Source organism: Hemiscyllium ocellatum, chromosome 24, assembly GCF_020745735.1.
Source record: "Hemiscyllium ocellatum isolate sHemOce1 chromosome 24, sHemOce1.pat.X.cur, whole genome shotgun sequence".
Classification (NCBI taxonomy): Eukaryota; Metazoa; Chordata; class Chondrichthyes; order Orectolobiformes; family Hemiscylliidae; genus Hemiscyllium; species Hemiscyllium ocellatum.
This window is the reverse complement of record NC_083424.1, coordinates 17477565-17495478: the sequence shown is the minus strand read 5'-3', so window position 1 is coordinate 17495478 and position 17914 is coordinate 17477565. Positions and strand designations below refer to the sequence as shown.

The 17914-nt window shown below is 38.1% G+C and overlaps 1 protein-coding gene across 2 annotated transcripts in view; it reads left to right on the top strand.

Moving 5' to 3' along the window:
* The window catches only part of LOC132827079 (probable E3 ubiquitin-protein ligase HECTD4), a 302053-nt gene that overhangs the window by 169865 nt on the left and 114274 nt on the right, over nt 1-17914 (top strand). For both annotated transcript variants that reach the window (XM_060843537.1, XM_060843536.1), the window contains exons 30-38: nt 5732-5867; nt 7376-7517; nt 8013-8179; nt 10054-10200; nt 10648-10832; nt 11822-11975; nt 12723-13003; nt 14471-14660; nt 17111-17192. In XM_060843537.1, the coding sequence (XP_060699520.1) occupies nt 5732-5867; nt 7376-7517; nt 8013-8179; nt 10054-10200; nt 10648-10832; nt 11822-11975; nt 12723-13003; nt 14471-14660; nt 17111-17192 (1484 nt within the window). The remainder of the gene's footprint in view (nt 1-5731; nt 5868-7375; nt 7518-8012; nt 8180-10053; nt 10201-10647; nt 10833-11821; nt 11976-12722; nt 13004-14470; nt 14661-17110; nt 17193-17914) is intronic.

Below are 17914 nucleotides of genomic sequence, written 5' to 3'. Positions count from 1 at the left end.
TGTAAGCCTAGGGAATTAATAATGGAAAATAAGGAGATTGCAGATAAATTGAACAGATTTTTTGTTTGCATCAGTTCTCATTTGCATCCTCTACAGTAACCTCCTAGAAATAGGTGTAAATTAGGAAATGGAAGAAAGGGAAGAACTCAAGAAAATAACAATTACCAAGGAAGTGGTACTGAGCAAATTGTTGAAGCTACAGGCTGGCAATGCCAGTGTCCTGATGGATTTAATGCTAAAAATTGATTCCAGTTGATAATGCTGTATAAGTCAGATTCCAGAATGGCTTGATAAACTTTTATTTTCATTTTTGCAATTTGATTATTGAGGTTGTCACTTGATGAACGTATTTGCAAAAGTCTGTCAATGTACTCTTAGCAAACAAGTTTATTGTGCACAAAGGGAATGAAAGTGCAAACTATTAATGTATAGAATTATTTGATGCAGTCTTGTTGCAAATAAAAGGTATTAAGATTCAGCACTTCTACCCTCAACAGCAAATGTACAGATACTCGAATCTCCGTGAATGGTCACACTGTTTGCATTTTGGTTGTTTTTTAAATCAGCCTGTTCAGAGGTGTTATTACCCCTGGAGCAGGTGGGAATTGAAACTAGACCTCCATTGCTCAGAGGTAGGAGCACTACCATTGTGCCACAAGAGCCTCTTACGTTTTAAAAAGAACGTTTAAACACCGTTTTTTGCTTTTATAAAACAAAATTAACCTATTTTGCTAATCATCCTATTCAGAAATGCTGTTACAACCTGTGAATCCAGGCCTCCCAGTCCAGGGGTAGGAATGTTACCACTGTGTCACAAGAGGCCCTTTTTGGGCCTCCTTATGGGCTCAGTAAATGGTACACCTATTACATTATGACAGCATTAGGCTGATAGTGTGTTAAAAGATCCTTGTTCAGTTGACTCAGCTACGTTCTGCATTCACTCAATGTTTTCTTCTTTAGGTAATATCTCTTCATGAGACCCTTAATCTGTGTGCACAGCTCACTTATTTCTAAGCGTAGATTCCTTAAATTCCTCTTCCACATTTCTGGAGCTTTCTCATGCTGACATTAAACCAACCGTGCTGATATTTCAACCCAAATTGCTTTGAAGATTGCCAAGCCTGTTGTTATCATAGTTTCTATGTAATAAGAGACCCTGTTGCTGGGCAACAGTCCTTTCATCTTCTCGCTTTCCTTGTTTCTTGCGCAGCTCAGTACAGGCTAGAAGGTCAAAAACTCATTTTTCATTTGGGAATGCTACAGCCTTCTCAACTCAATATCAAGCTCAAGAATTTTAGGGCTTGAGGCACCTTCTCCCATGTCCTTAGCCCAACTTCAACACACGACGAGTTGTTATCAAATGGTCTGCACTCCTCCTCCCATTTATCTCTCAGCCCCGTCCCACAAGCCTCATTCCTGATGAAGGTCTTATGCCCAAAATGTCGATTCTCCTCCTTGGGTGCTGCCTGACCTGCTGTGCTTTTCAAGCACCACACTCTCGACTCTAATACCATCTTTCCAATGCTTCCTGGGGTTATGGATGATACGAGGAAGGCATGAATTGTTTTATTCCCAAACTATTTATTAGATTTTGTGTATTTGTGAAATACACTAAGATCAGAGTTCAAAATTTATTTCTTGGTGATGCATATTTTGATTTAAAAGATAAGTTCACTTTCACGCTATTTATGCATTAGTTTTCTGTTTCAATAAATCTGCTTGAAAAATCCATGATGTTAAAGGACACTGATTGCAAATCCTAGTTTCATGTGGGGGTCCTACCTGACCCATTTAGACCTGCTAAAAAAGTTATTAGAAAGGTAGAAGCAAAATTGTGTGTAGATTTAATCAATGGTTTGGCTTTCTGCTGTACCTGATGTATCTGGCAAAATTTGACCCCCACATGATCTTCATGTGGTCTTAACCAATAGAAATATTTACTATATTATCCTGTGTTTTCCTTGGAATTTCATGGATCACCTGTAGAATGTTATCACAAAGCTGTGATAACACTACCACCCAATGCACTGTCATCCATTCCTCTTTGCTGATATTTTAGGTGCTCTCTATTTCTTTATTAGCACTTTGTTTTTTTTAAATAATAGCGTTTGGGCATTGGCTGTGATTCAATTTCTGTGTAAGCTATTTGATACAGCTCCTTAACTCAAGATCCATCTATTGCATTTTTATTAAAGATGGGCTGAGCATGTCAGCTTCATTTTCTTCACCTTTGTCTTTTTTACTTAGCTTTTCAAAACCTTTTGTCAGATAACTGATTTTCCATGTTGTCTCATTTTACTGTAGACTTTTAGTTTTTCTGTCTAATTCTGTGAACCCACGATCCAGGCAAATTATGGTCAGGAAATGCCCCAGGGTTTTCCTCCTGGGCATCTTTTTTTTCCCAACACCCGAGATGAGGTCAATAATTTTGAATCAAGAAGGTTACTCTCCACGATGAAATCAATATATTCTATCAGGATTTATTTCAGAACTCCAGCTACAACTTCTCCACTTGCTAAGTTACTCTTTTATCTGATTCAGATATTGGGACTGGTTTGTGAACCCTGTGTAACCCTCAAGTTAATATTTTTCCTTCATTTAATCTCTCTGGAAGTTAAGTGATATCGTCAGCGAACGTTAGAAACTGACCGCTCCAATGTAAGTTGGTATCTTTGTTAGTTTACTTGGTTCCTGAGAAAAATAAGGAAATACCTCTATTTGTAATCAAAAATTCAGAATCTCCATAAGTCTTGATTCTTTTTTGCAATAATCGGCGAAGAACATTTCTTGGCAGTCCTCAGCCATCGTTTCCATATTGTTCATGCTTTGGACACTTCAACCTTGAGTTTATTAACGAAATATTTATTATAAATACCGTGTAAACATTTCCCAAATTCCCATAATATTTACTCTCTACTTACCCTTTTTCAGAGGGATAGAGGTAATTTTCCACATCAATCCACATGTTTGATCTGGGCTGTTGGAATCTCCTTCCTCTCTGGGATAGTCGAGTGTGTGGTGCTGGAAAAGCACAGCATGTCAGGCAGCATCTGAGGAGCAGGAGAATCAATGTTTCGGGCATAAGCCCTTCCTGATGAAGGGCTTATGTCCAAACATCGACTCTCTTGCGCCTCAGATGCTGCCTAACCTGCTGTGTCTTTCTAGCACCACACTCTTGACTCTGATCTCCAGCATCTGCAGTCCTCACTTTCTTCTCTCTGGCATAGGGCTAGCTCTTTTTCATGAAAGTCAGGAATTTCTCATGGATCATTTTGGAGTGCTTCGTAATCTTCTGCCATCAATCTTGCTGTGGGTCCCCACTGAGGGGTGGCTTCCAGGTGTGTGTCTTTATTTCCCCTCGCCCCAAACCTTTCTGATCTGCGGTTTTTGGCCAATGGGGTCATGAGTGGGGTTCAAAGCATTCAACTGGGGTCAAGCCAACACCTTTCCCAGTTGCTATGTCAAGGTGGTGTAGAATACACCTCCTCAGGCAATGGCTGGAATTCCAGGTGTCAGCAAGTCTGATACTTTTCCTAGCCTTTGTGACTTATTTGACCATTGTCTATTCTATTCTCTATAGCCAGTACTGCCTTTTTATTTAGTTTGACCATTTGGGCAAATTTAAAATGTTCAATTTTGGGCCCATGGTCTCTTGATCACGCGCTCTCTAAAAGATTCTGTGGGGACATGCATGCTGTACCTATGTAACTGCTATAGTTTTGCTATTCATTTTGTTTCTTGATACACGCGTTTCTGAAGATTCCTTGGATGTTCCTATTATTGTAATTGGCCTCCAATTTAACTTCCAGCATTGAGATTTAGCATGTCTAGTCTTCTTGCAATGGAAGCATATTATTATCTTTATATTACTTTTAGGTTCAGCCTTTCTTCTTTATTTTTTTTAGTATCCTTCTGTTTGTTCCCTAAAATTTATATCTTGTCCATGCCCAGAATTTCTATCCCCACATGTGATTGTTTGTGAAAGATCTCATGAATTTCTGCCTGAACTGCCACTTCTCTGTTCTTTGATACCTGATGCTTATTGAAATACATCTTGAGGGTTGCTGGACTACTATTTTGGTATTCTTCCTCAATCATGATTTCCCCCCCATTCTTAATTTTTTTATTAACCTTCAGTGATCAGATTCACTGACTCCACACATTGGTTTCCTTGTAAATTCTAGTGTTACCTGATTGTGTTTTTTTTTCTTATAGTACTAATTTTTAACTTATAAGCTTCAGGGGCAAGCTCATAGGCACCTTTTGTGCATTTCTATTCACATCTGATTGCAAAGTTCTATTCTGCAGAGGATTGTGGCTATCCTAGTGCCTAGATGTCAAAAGATCAATATGCAGATGCACCAGGTTATTCAGAAAACTTAACAGTAAAATGTTATTTTTTTATTGTGAGAGTTATTAAATATAAAGGTAGGGAGTTTAATTTTCAGTTATGGTGAGATTACAACCCGAATGATGTGTACAGTATGATCTTCTTATTTAAGAAAGAAATTAAATGCATCGGAAACATATCAGGGAAGGTAAAGCATGATATCTGGAATGAGCAGATTGTCTTATGAAAAATGCTTGAACAGGCTAGGCTTGTATTCACTGGAGTTTACATGAGTATACAGCTTTGATTAAAACATCTTGAGTGTCTTTTCAGGGTGGAATGGAAGGGATGTTTCGTTTTTGGGAGAATCTAGAACTAAGAATTACTGTTTAAAAATAAAGGGATCATCCATTTAAGGCAATAATGAAGTAATCATTTTGACGTTTGAGAATCTTTGAAACTCTTCCTTAAAAGGTTAAGGAACCAAGTTCTTGAATATTTTTACGGCAAAGAAAGGTAGATTCTTGATAAGCATGGAATTGAAAGGTCATTGGGAATAGGTGGAAATGTGGAGTAACTAGATCGCCTTATTGAATGATGCAGCAGGCTGAAGGGGTGAGTGTCCTGCTCTTCCAATTCACCTATTTGTGAAGTGAAAAGTGAATGTTGTCATATTCCTAGAGGACCATAGGCTCCTGTCTCATAAAAGAGAGATGACTGATGTTGAGTTCAATGTGAAGCTCACCACGCCACCAGCAAGGGGCGAGGTTGAGAAGGTGAGAGTCTTTGTGGTATTCTCAGCAGTATGGGGATTTAAACCAAAGCTGTTATATTACTGTGTTGCAATCTAGCCATACAGCTAACAGTTGTCATCAGTGTAATGTCAATTCAGTTTATTTGCATGATCCTGTTTGATGGTTGAGAGTGTACTAAGTGGTTTGAGCTCAACATCTTACATGTGAAGAATATGACAAACAATTCATGTAACTTGGTGGGGGGGGGGGGGGATGTCTAGTCCCTTGTGAAATAAATAACATTGCTGTTTCAGCAAGCTTTTCATGTCTTTTATTTTTAATAACTTTAACTTAAATTTGTTAAAATGTTGTGTTAGATGCCAAATGTTGCCAATAAATGTGATGAAATATCTTCATGTTGTGAAAAAGGAAATACTCAAATAGGATAATTTCCAATAGCTGCTAAAGAGTACTCTTGACTACTGTTCACATTTTGACAGTCTGTTTGACAAGAAGTAGGGGTAGCTGCGCAGTTTAAAGGAACCTTAATAGTATAGATAAGACTTTTATCTCAACCATGTGCAGCCACAGAAATCTCAAATTGACGTAATTTGTGAAATGTTCAGTGTGCGTTTGTCTTTCTGATCTTCCCTGCTTATTTTACCAGCTTGTAAATCATCTTCTGAAACCAAGGTGATTTCCCACACTGTTCGCCAACCTGTGTTCCTGCGTAGCATGTCTGCACCCTCTGACCTAGAAATGATTGCAAATGAGGATTTAGAATTCACACGAGCCAGTCAAAGGTAAAAGGCTAAGTTAATTTGGTATTTCCAGGAAGTTTCTATCGTAAACATGTCCTGTCTTGGAAATAACATTGCTGTGTAATCACAGAATATTAATCACAGAATGCTTATAGTTAGATATCTGTCTTGTTTGTTGATGGAATTTGCAATTTGCTGATAAGACAAGCATTTAAATCTCATTCTTGAGAATATGAGGTGAGTTGCTGCCTCGAACTGCTGTGGTCCATGTGGTGTATTTTCTTGAGAAATTGCATGAGTTTTCATGAAGGTATGATAGTATATTAGACTGAGTGAGATTTGGAGGAATCTTGCAGGTAGTGTTTCCATACAATACTACCATTCTTCTAGTAGAAATTAGAGGTTTGGAAGGTGACGTCAAATCGTTTAGACAAGTTACTGCAATGCATCTTTTAGATAGTGTACACTGTTATAACATATCTCTGATTTGTTGTCTGCAGACTGAAACTGTGATTTGACATGTTTCAAATCTTTGACCTAGTGCAACTGCTTCTGTTTATTTTTCTGTAGTTTGCAGCAACCTTTACTGATCAGTTACTCACTGTACTCCCATTCTCCATTTGCCTTCCTTGCCAATTCTAATGTTGCACAAGCCACCAAAATGGGCTTTATTTTTAATACCTCTGCATAAGTGACAAAGTCAGATTAGCATTTGAAGGATCGTACTGACTTTCCAAATTTCAGCTTGAACAGGCATCAAGCCTGAAATCCTATGGGGGAAGGAGCTTCTCTAGGACAGAGTGTTTCCTCTCTTTTTTTTGTGTAAAAAGAACATACTTTCATTTTTCCATTCACTACCATCTGGGTAGGTCAACAGTATTTTCATAGGGGTGTAAGGCTGCCAGATGTATCTAGATATGAATTGACCACTCATTATGTGACATGTTCTTTATTCATGATGTATTTGTTGCTGTTGAGAAGCTAGTCATGAACTGTCTCTCTGGAACCACTATAATCTGCATAATCTTGGTACACCCACTTTTTGGTTAGGTAGAGAATTCCAAGGTTGCTAACCAGTAGCCATGGGAATTTCAATATATTTCCAAATTATTATACTTTGTGACTTCGAGATAGTTGTGTGCCTGCTGTTCTTTTCTTCCAGGTGGTCAAACCGCAAGATTGGAAGTATTGGTAGGAAATAATCAAGCTAGAGAAAGAATTTGAAAAAAAAACTATAAGAACACATTTTAAAAATAAATGGGATGCCACATGCTGCAAAAAACACTTTGTACTCGACTTCAGAGGCTTGTCTTCATTCCTATTAAGTGCTTTCAACAGATCCTTTTGGATTCATGTGGAGAAAGTTGGTCTTTACAAGGTCTAAATTTGGGCAAGGTTATATGTTGGACAGTTACATATTTTTGGTGAAGGTGCTATTATTAGGGAGCACTCTCAGCCATTAAGTTTTGTTATGCTTTAAATATTTAACATTTTTAGCAAAGTAATTTCAACATTGCAGATGTCACGGAATTTTTGTTTCTTGTTTGAAGGAGACGCCATGGGAATAGTCATCGGAGTAGTTCCTTCACTCTGCTTCAGTCTCTGACGATTGAAGATAGTCGGGACAAGCCAACGTATAGTGTGCTGCTTGGACAGCTCTTTGCTTTCATTGGGACAAATCCTGACCAGGCTGTAAGTGTTTAAATTTTTTTTCGACTAAGCTTTATTTCCAAAAGTATTGGAAAAATTTGAGGCGATCAATTTTTTGTCTTGAAAAAAAAAGTACATAATATTCTGATGGCATGTATTTTATCAGTAAATAAAATTTGAAATAATTTCCAGGGCCAACTGATTTCATAGAAGATGTACAATTCTATTTTTTTGTTCCTTGAATTGAACGTCTCTAACTTATGACATTTGTTTCACCATGTCTGTAATTATACATATCATCTCACTGACTTAAATACACTTGGACTAATTTATCATTTCTGTCCATGAGGCATGAATACTTTAATGTTAATTGTACATATTACTATGTTTCTGTTGATCTATAATTGGCAGCATTTGACAATAATTACTGAAGTAATGTGGCAAACTTTTCTCATTACCTACTAAATTAAAATGGAAAGGCTGCCATTGAGAATTACATAAACAACATTTGAAAATTATGATCTTATTTAACTTAAGGTGTCAAGCAGCAGTTTCCTTTTAGCTGCCCAGACTCGGTGGAGGCGTGGTAATACGAGAAAACAAGCCCTGGTACACATGCGTGAGCTGTTGACAGCAGCAGTCCGAGTTGGTGGTGTTACTCATTTGGTTGGACCTGTAACCACAGTTCTTCAAGGTGGACCAAGGTGAGATGCTGCCTAATAGAATTGGGGGGGGAGGGTGTGGGTGGATGGGGGAGGGGAGGGGGTGTAGGGGGTGGGGGAAGTGGTTGGGGAGAAAAGGTTATTCTTTAAAAGGATAAAGTTATCTTTTTGGGATGTGGCAGCAAGTAGGCTTTGTTTACTCTTCTAATGTTACAAATTCTAAGTACTGAGCAACTCACTTGTTTTTAAAAAATTGTTGCATGCTCAATAAGATGAGGGGTGTTACTTTGGGTGAATGAGGAATGTCTTTGTTCTACTCCAGTTATGCACCTCAGCCTCACTCTTCAATCCCCAACACAATATATATTTTTATCGTATTAGTCATTTTTGATTTTGAGTGATTGTGAATGCTGAATTATAACTTTTGGAACTGGATTGAGATTGCTTCCCTTATTGTCATATTTATGTATTCTTAATTATTTGCATGTTTTGTCCCCCTCTCACTGCATTTTCTTGCACAGCCATTCACCATGCCACCACAAATTTAGTCACAGTCTTCGAATATGATGCTGGGCTACTATTATGTGTGACCTGCAAGATTGCAAACAGTATTAGAAAGGTTAAAGAGTAATTTCTCTTTGGTAGGAAAGAAAACATTAGTTTTTGTCCAATATCCATATTAGAATGTAAAATATCTTGGTAATACAAAGCTTGAGATTTGCTGAAAAAATGCACGTTTTTAAGAAAAACGTTTTATCTAGCATTCATCAATATGTCCTACATTACCAAATAGAGGGAAAACAAAACTTGTGAGAGAGGAGAGTGTTAGCTCAGTTGGCTAGATGGCTGGTTTGCAATGCAGAGTGACGCCATCAGGACAGGTACAATTCCCATCCTGGCTGAGATCACCATGGTAGCTGTTGTTTGAGATGCCTTAAATCTGTGGTTGGCTGGGTACTTTCCAGCACCAAAGATGATGGCCTTGGGCTTATTCAGGAGTTTGGTTGATATGTTGTGAGAAATGGTCTTATCAGAGCTGTTATGCGGTTGGATGGCTTTGAGGCATCTTATTTCAGTATGAAGTATGCAAGTTGAACAAATAGTTTGGTTTCTATTTATGTGGTTGCTGTTAAGGCCCAACTTGTAGCACATGGAACTATAGAAATCCCAACACATGCATATTGACCATTGAAGGTAGAATCATGTCATTTAGTCAGAGTCTGACTGATTTCTGAACCAGGACGTCAAGGAAAGATTAGATTAGATTCTCTACTGTGTGGAAACAGATCCTTTGGCCCATTTTGCTGCTCAATTTCAGTGATTAACCTGAGTACAGTATCAAATTCATTTGAGATGTGCAAGACAATTGCTTTTTACACCTGTGGATTAAAACTGAAATATGGTTTAGCAGTTAACTGTTAGTCATCATCTAACTGGTGCATTCTCCATTCCAAATATTCTATCAATAAGTCCATTTGCCAGCCAGTTGATCCCCTCATACAGTATACATATTTTTCCTTACTTGGTAATTCTTGCAAATTGTCCTAATGAGTCCCAAGACGACAAAGCTTTGACATGTTTAAATTATTTTTGCCTTTTTATTCAATTTATTTTGTTTTATTCAATCCCATCAATCTGATTCCTGCTAGTCTAGCAATGTCCTGATGATTTAAGAAGAACACTTTATGCCAGAGATCATGTCCTAGACACCAACAAGTTTGATGTTGAATGCACAGAGTTAAAAACAAATATTGTTAAATTTACAGAATAGTTAACTCCAATTTGGGTCCAATTAAATTAAGGAAGTTTATTTAACTGAATAGAATTAATTTGGCTTTCTGATTTTATCCAACTGTATAACCGCTTACGACTGTCTGACTTTTCTCATTGGTAAATGTGTATTGCTGTTCTCTAAGGATCGAAGAGCTGACATGTGGCGGAATGGTGGAGCAGGTTCAGGAGGCATTTGGCGAGACCATGACATCAGTTGTTTCACTTTGTGCACGATATCCAATTGCCTGCGCCAATAGCATTGGCCTTCTTTGTACTATTCCATACACAAGGTAAGGAACTATTGTTAAATGAATTGGAAGTTAAACATCCATTGTCGTAATCTACATATTTAAATTATTTCCAGACAATGCAGACAATATCATAATGAATAGTTGCTTTTGTGGTCTTCGCAGTGGGCTATTCTTCTGATTGGGGATGTAAGTGATTTAAGAGTCTTTGTGAAAAATGACAAAAGTGCACCAATAGAGTTCTGCTAGCCATGACAAATGTGTATGAATCTAATTAAACCATGAAAATCAATTTTCTCGACTGACTTCAATTTGGAATCTAACAATATTATGCACCTGGTTTCATCATTAGCAGGTTAAGCAACTTCATTTATTAGAAACAATTAACTATAATCTTTAGGAAATTGTGTTTTTTTTGCGGTCTTTCTTCAAGTAGTATTGTTCTCACCTATCTAGTATTTTTTCTCTCCCTACCCCTCCCGTGTCTAGAAGTGAGGAGAAATGCCTGGTGCGTAGTGGTTTGGTGCAGCTCATGGATAGACTTTGCAGTCTAACAAGCCAGCGAGAAAGTAGCTCCAGTGAGAAACAGACAAGAAAACAGAAGGTAGCTACAATGGCCTGGGCTGCCTTCCAAGTACTGGCTAATCGCTGTGTGGAGTGGGAGAAGGAAGAAGGTGAGTGTTATATGTAAATAAAATCATGTCTCCCTGCTCCAATCATATATCTTTTTCTTCCTTCAAAGTATTAAAACTCAGGTTAGCGTTATTCATTATTTGATGTTTGACTTTGTCTTTAATTTGGTTCATGACTTGCACAATAGACTCTGGCTTTCTTAAAATCAGTTAATACAAAACCTGCCAATTTCCACTAATTTTGTGAAAAGATTGTATGCAATTAAATGAAAAAAGTATACTATCGATAAAAGACTGTGATCTTTCTGATAGACCTGCTCATACTTTTTAATTTTGACAGCTTCCCCACTGTCAAAATAAAACATTTGCAGACCGCAATCTTAGGGTAGTTTACTTGTTCCCTCTGTTAAAGGTGAAGATTTTGTAATTTCCAATATTTTCAATGGTTAGAGGATCAATTTATTGGTCTTATGTTGGGCAACTAGACAGTGTGTGCCTAATGAAAATTGTTCAAAATTCTGCTGCATGGTCAGACATTAGAATACTGGGCTGCTCAAAGTGCCCCATCTGGTTGGTTGGTTAACTAAGAGTTGTTTTCATGGAGTAGGAAAACAATACAAGTGACTACTTGTAGATGATGACCTTCTTCTGAGATGTCAACCAATCGTGTGAAAGACGTATCTATAGTTAAATATAAAAGATACACCAGTAAAGATGTAACTACCAAATACATTGCAAGCCAAACTTTTTAAAGATAACTTACTTTAATATCAAATTTTTTTACTATAACTTCCTTATAAATGCTAATATGTGGATTTTTTTTAAAAATTGGGACTCCTCCTATCCCAGATTAAAAGTGGAGTCTTTTGGGTCTTAAACTTTTTGGCATATGGTGCTATGCTTTGATAGAATTATATCCTCCTCCTGTATACTTTAATGTGTACTTAATCACGCTCTCTCGCTGTCCCTGTCTTGATTGACCATTTTCCCTTTCCACCCCCTTCCACCAAATAAAAACCTATCACATTTAGGTGTATCAACAAATGCAGTCCATTCTGGCTTAGCTCGTCAAGTGTCAAGCCTATTGACCAACCATCTAGCCCGTGCTACTGAGTGCTGTGGGAATCAAGCAGCAGGGAATGACGCACTGCAGGATGTTCTCAGCCTCCTCAATGACCTTTCCAGGTAGGGAGAGCAACAACATAGTTCTTTAAAAGTGCAGGTACCATTTAAAACTTTGGAGAATCTCGGATGTTTGTCAATTTCCAACCATCTTGTACTTCGGTAAAGTGTGAACTGAAAAGTTCTTACAAGATTCCGATATTTTAAAAGGACCATGCCGACGAACCTGTTTTGCTGTCACACTAATATTATCTGAACAATCTTTTTTGCTGTATGCAGTCTGTAAACAGTTAAATAAGTAGTTGAAGACATTTGGGTTCTTTATGCCATTCCTAGTCTTTTTAAAAATTAATTATTGTGGACAGTGATCACCCACAACTAGACTGCATCTTTAAAGGAGTGCTTTCAATTCACTATTTGAATAGGTTTTGAATGAGTTAAAGTTCAGATATTTGCATTTGTTTCATTGCATAGCACAATAGAGATATGCAGAATTTCAAATAAATATCCATAATATTTTAGCGCAAGTAATGTGTAACTAGCATACTTGGTGCATAAATTCAATGTCATTGGATTTTAGTGTTAAAATAAATTTAGTGTTACATGTGTACTCTGTTATGCTATTCAACAATTTTAAACAATTTTAGGTGGTTAAGAATGAAAAGTGAGTAGATCAAACATTTTTGCAAGCCTGATTTTTCCAAGCAGCAACTGTATTGCCTAGAATATATTTTGCATATATGAATTTTGGAAACTAATGAAGAAAATTTAACTCTGCTTTTCTCTACACTTTATTTCTGATCTTATCAGAAGTCAAATTGGTAAAGCAATCCTTAGCCAACCTGCCTGTGTGTCAAAGCTCCTTTCATTGTTGTTAGACCAGCGACCATCCCCCAAGCTGGTACTCATCATCCTTCAACTTTGCCGTGCTGCCTTGCCTCTCATGAGTGTGGAAGACTGTGGGAATGTGGAATTGCCCCCATGGAGCTATTCTGTACCTTCCCTTGACAATGAACAGGATGATCCTGCTGATCCTGCTTCAAATATTGCATCACTTCTTTTAGCTAAACTTGCTGATTATGTTGTACCAGGTAAGTTAATTGCCGTTGAATAGCATGGTATCATAGAAACATAGAATCCCTATAGTGTAGAAACAGGTCATTTAGGCCAAGAAAGCCACACCAACCCTCTGAAGAGTATACCACCCAGAGCCATTCCCCTACCCTGTAACTGTATATTGCCCCTGACTAATGCATCTAGCACACACTTCCCGGAATGCTAGAGTAAATTTCGCATGGCTTATTCATCTAATTCACACATTTTTTGGGAAGAAACTGGAGCACACAGAGGAAATGCACGCAGTCACTGGGAGAATGTGCAAACCTCATACAGACAGTTGCCTGAAGGTGGAATTGAAACAGGGCCCCTGGCACTGAGGCAGCAGTGCTAACTGCTAAAACAGAAAAATAATTTTTTACCCATCATATTAAGCATCTGTCTTTTCCCTGTTTAAACTTACCTTCGTGGTCTTGCCCTGGAATAAGAAATGGTCTTTTCACTTATCAGTTTTAGTTGTTGATCTTTCACCATTAGACACATTTCTTTAGTTATAAGATGTTGCAAACTCCAATTCCTTTAAGGTAAGAAATCATTCTGAAAGCCACTGGTTCTGGTGTGTTTTTGGTTTGTAGGCAGTGTGGAGTATTGTACATGTTTCATCATAAGAATACAAGTGTTTTCAGGCAACTGTAGATTTCTGGCTCTGGGGTAGCACTTCAAGGTCAGATGCTGAGCTCCAGGGGATTTCTGCAGTGTCAGTTGAGAAAGAGAGATTCTGAAACAGTAGGGCTCCTTTATATCATAAAAGGAGTTATAGTAAGCAGTGCTAGTATGGTATTATTATTCCCACAACTGACACAGAAGTGATTAGTATTTTTTTCAAAATTAGCTTTTGGTTTTAGCCTTATGGTTGCACAAATATATTCTGAAACCATTGGGAATCCAACTGATGCTGTTTAACTGAAACCGAAGATCTAAATATTGTTCCTTTTCATGTGCTTCCCTTTAAGTCTTTCCTCTCCTGAAGACATTGTCACCTTGGTATAGAGTTTTTTTGGCATCGGTTCCTCCAGTACTCAAAGTAGTGACTATTTCTTTGTGATCCTAAATGTTTAATGTTAGACTATTCTTAAAAGTTTCTTCATATCTGAACCATATCCTCCTTGAGTTCAATTCACACATGCATTCTTTGCAACAGAAGTGTTGATCAAATGCAGACATGGTGTTTTCTTTCCCAGATGTGCTGAGATGTGGTATAACAGCTTGTTGCTCCAGCTGAGATCCACTAACAGCATATACCAGTTTATTTATTGCAGTAATTATTAAGTTTCATACTGAATTACTATTGGTGAAATGTAAATTGAGACATTGTCATAATTGAATTCTGCCACAAGTGTTTGCGTGGCTTCAGTCAAGTGTGCAGGAAATCTGACATTCTAACAGTAATATTGGTGAGGCTGTTTGTTTGAGAAGTTGAACATTTAACACTCCATTTTTAGGGTGTCAAACTGTGCTGTCTCCCAGCACGTCAGAAGCTGGTTCTTCCTTTTCAAAATCCAGCCCAAAGAACTCAATAAAATCAGAGAAAGATGGTGGAGAGGAAAGCGAGGCAGTAGATGGTAAACTGTCGATCTTGATTCATAAACGTGAGGATCAGTCATCCCATGAAGTCCTTCAGCCATTACTCAGGTAGGTGTAGTACAGTTCTTTTCTGCCATCTGTTTACTTGAAGGTGCAGTTTTATGGTACTCCAATACTTGCTTTGCTATAGGCTGACAAGCCCCCAAGTCCTAATCAACTTCATCCTAAGACCTTAAATCAAGTAGCCAATGAGATTGTTAATGTATTGGATTTGATTTTCCAAAATCTCCTGGTTCTGGTAAGGGTCATTTAGACTGGAAGATTGGAATAAAGGAATTATATTCAATAAAAGGAGGAAGACCAACTGCAGGAAACTACAGACCAATTAGCTCAACATCCGTCATAGAAACAATGTGGAAAATTATTATTAAGGTTGTTATTGCAGAGCACTTAAAGTTCAAGGTAATCAGATAGTTTGACTTGTTTTTGTGAAAAGAAAATCATATGAAGCCAATTCATTGCATTTCTTTAACATGCGCCTTGGATAAATGGGAACTGATGGATGTGTACTGTACTTAGATTTCCAGAAGAGATTTGATAAAGTGACACATCAAATATTATTGAGAGATAATAGCTCATTGGCTGGGGTAACCTACTGACATGGATAGACAATTGGCTAGTCAACAGAAAACAATAGGCATAAATGGATCATTTTCTGGTTGGCAAGCTGAAACAGTTGATGTGCCATAGGGATATCTGCTGCAGCCTTAACTTTTCACAATTTATATAAATGACTTGGATGAATGGACTAAAGGTATGTTTGCGAAAGTAGCTGATGACAAAATATAGATGTGAAAGAAAGTTGTGAAGAAGACAGCAGTGTAGACAGATTTGGTGAATGGGTAAGGGTCTGGCAAATGATAATTAATGTGGGTAAATGTGAAAATGCCTATTTTAGCAGCAAGAGTGTAAATAAGCTTCTTAATGATGACAAATTGCAAGGTCATCAGATCGTGAATGCCAAATGTGGCATAGAGTCATACAGCACAGGAGAGGCCCATCACACATTGAGTTTGCATCGCTCTATATAGACTAATCCACCTTAGCTCATCACCTTAAATGTTATGACATTTCAGGGGTTTATCCACATTCTTTTTAAAGGTTGAGATTTCCTGACTCTATTACACTGCCAGGCAATGTAGAGCAGTTCCCACCACCTTTTGGATGAAAAAAAATTCCTCAATCTTTTCAAACCTCCTGCCCTTTACCTTAAAGTTATGCCCGTCATTAATGATCCTTGTACTAAGGGAAACAGCTGTTTGCTATCCATCCTGTTCATTCTGCTAATAATCTTGTACACCTCAGTCAGGATCTGCTCTAGATAAAACAACCTGAGCCTATCCAGCTTGCTTCGTGGCTAAAATGCTTCAAACCAGGCAACATCCTGATGAATCTCTGTTATACCTCCTCTAGTGACATCACATCTTCCCTATAGTGTGACAACCAAAACTGCACACAGTGCTACAACTGTGGCCGAATCAAAGTTTTGTGCAGCTTCAACATAACTTCCTTGCTCTTATAGTCTATGCAAATAATAGGCATATCATTGAGGAAAGGCAAGCGTCCTGTAAGCCTTAATAAACCTATTAGTCTGTCTTGTTGCCTTCAGGAATCTTCGAAAAAGCACCCAAGACCCCTCTGTTCCTCTGAACTTCCAAACTTCCTGCTATTCATTGAGTGCTCACTTGTCTTGTTACTTCTTTGAAAGTACATCACCCTCTCACTTTTCAGCATAAAATTCCATTTGCCACTGATATGCCTAATTGACCAACCCCTCTATATCTTTCAGTTACTGAAGACCACCTTTTTCCCTCTTCGTGCCAATCTTCATGTCATCTGTAAACTAAGTTAGGACAGTCCCCCTGCACCCCTAATTCTCATCTATATTTTTTATAAATATCATCAGAACAAAGGGAACCAGCACTGACCTTTGTGGTATTCCACTGGGCACTCCAATCCCACAAACCGCATTCTACCACCATCCTGTGTGTTTCACCACTAAGTTAATTTTGGATTCTTCATTTCCTATCACTAGTTCAATTTTGGATCTATCAGTTCTATACCATCAACTAATGTCCACACTTGCATACTTTCCACCATGAAATAATCATAGCAACTCTGGTTCCCCTCATCTTGTCCAGCATTGTGACCATTTGGCATGTTCCAGAACAGCCTTAGAATTGATCAGTTAGCTTAGAGGTGATAAATTGAGTTTCTTTGTTTAAGGGGTTCACATTCAAATTTAATTTACAGCTAACAAGAAGCTCTTGGTAATTATTGACTACATTGGGATTGGCATATGAAAAACACTTCTGATATTCAATCCAAAGTTAGACTTGGGTCGGGATTTTTCATTTCCTAGTGAAGGCGTTATACGTATAGCTTCCATGATTTTGCATGGCTGTATTAAAAAGTGTTACAAGCTGAATCAGGTTAGGTGACAATGAAGTTAAATATTCAGTTGCACTTTCATGTAATTTGAATTCTCCTCTTTGCAGTAGCTCGGAGGGGCGTCCTTTCCGACTGGGCACTGGGGCCAACATGGAGAAAGTAGTGAAAATGGATCGAGATATGACTAAAGTAAGGAGTTATGAGAAAATAGTTCCCAAATGGCAAAAGACTGTGATCTGAAAATTCTGATACCATTAGCACAGTCTGGGGATCGATTGCAAACCTGTCCAAAATCTCCATGGCTCATTCTGCACTCAATGACCTTTGGCATCAAAAACAAAAATTTTCAAAGTTTGTGGACAGAAGTTGATCAGGTCAAAAGAGTTGTATGCTGGAAGTCACTTTACTGTCATAGAACCATAGACATATACAATTCAATTGGGTCAATTGAAACAGACCCTTCGAGCTAACCCATCCGTGCCCACCAAATAACCTAACTAAATTTAATCATGTTTGTCACTTCTGATATCCCTCTAAACCCTTCCTATTTGTAGACTCATCCAAATGTCTGTTAAAGGTGGCAATTATATTAGCCTCCACCACTACTTCTGGCAGCTCATTACATACATGCACCACTCTCTGCATGGAAAACCTGCCCCTTAGGTCCCTTTTAAAACTTTCACCTCTCACCTTAAGCCTAAGCCCTCTAGTTTTGGACTCTCTCCTTCCCCCCCACACCCCAGGGAGAAGACCTCGCCTATTTACTGTTGAAGGGATTAATAAAGGGCTTATGCCCAAAACATTAATTCTCCACCACCATCCTCTGTCTCCTACCTTTGTGCTAGTTCTGTATACAAATGGCTAGTTCTTTCTGTATTCCATGTGATCTAACCTTGCTAACCAGTCCACTA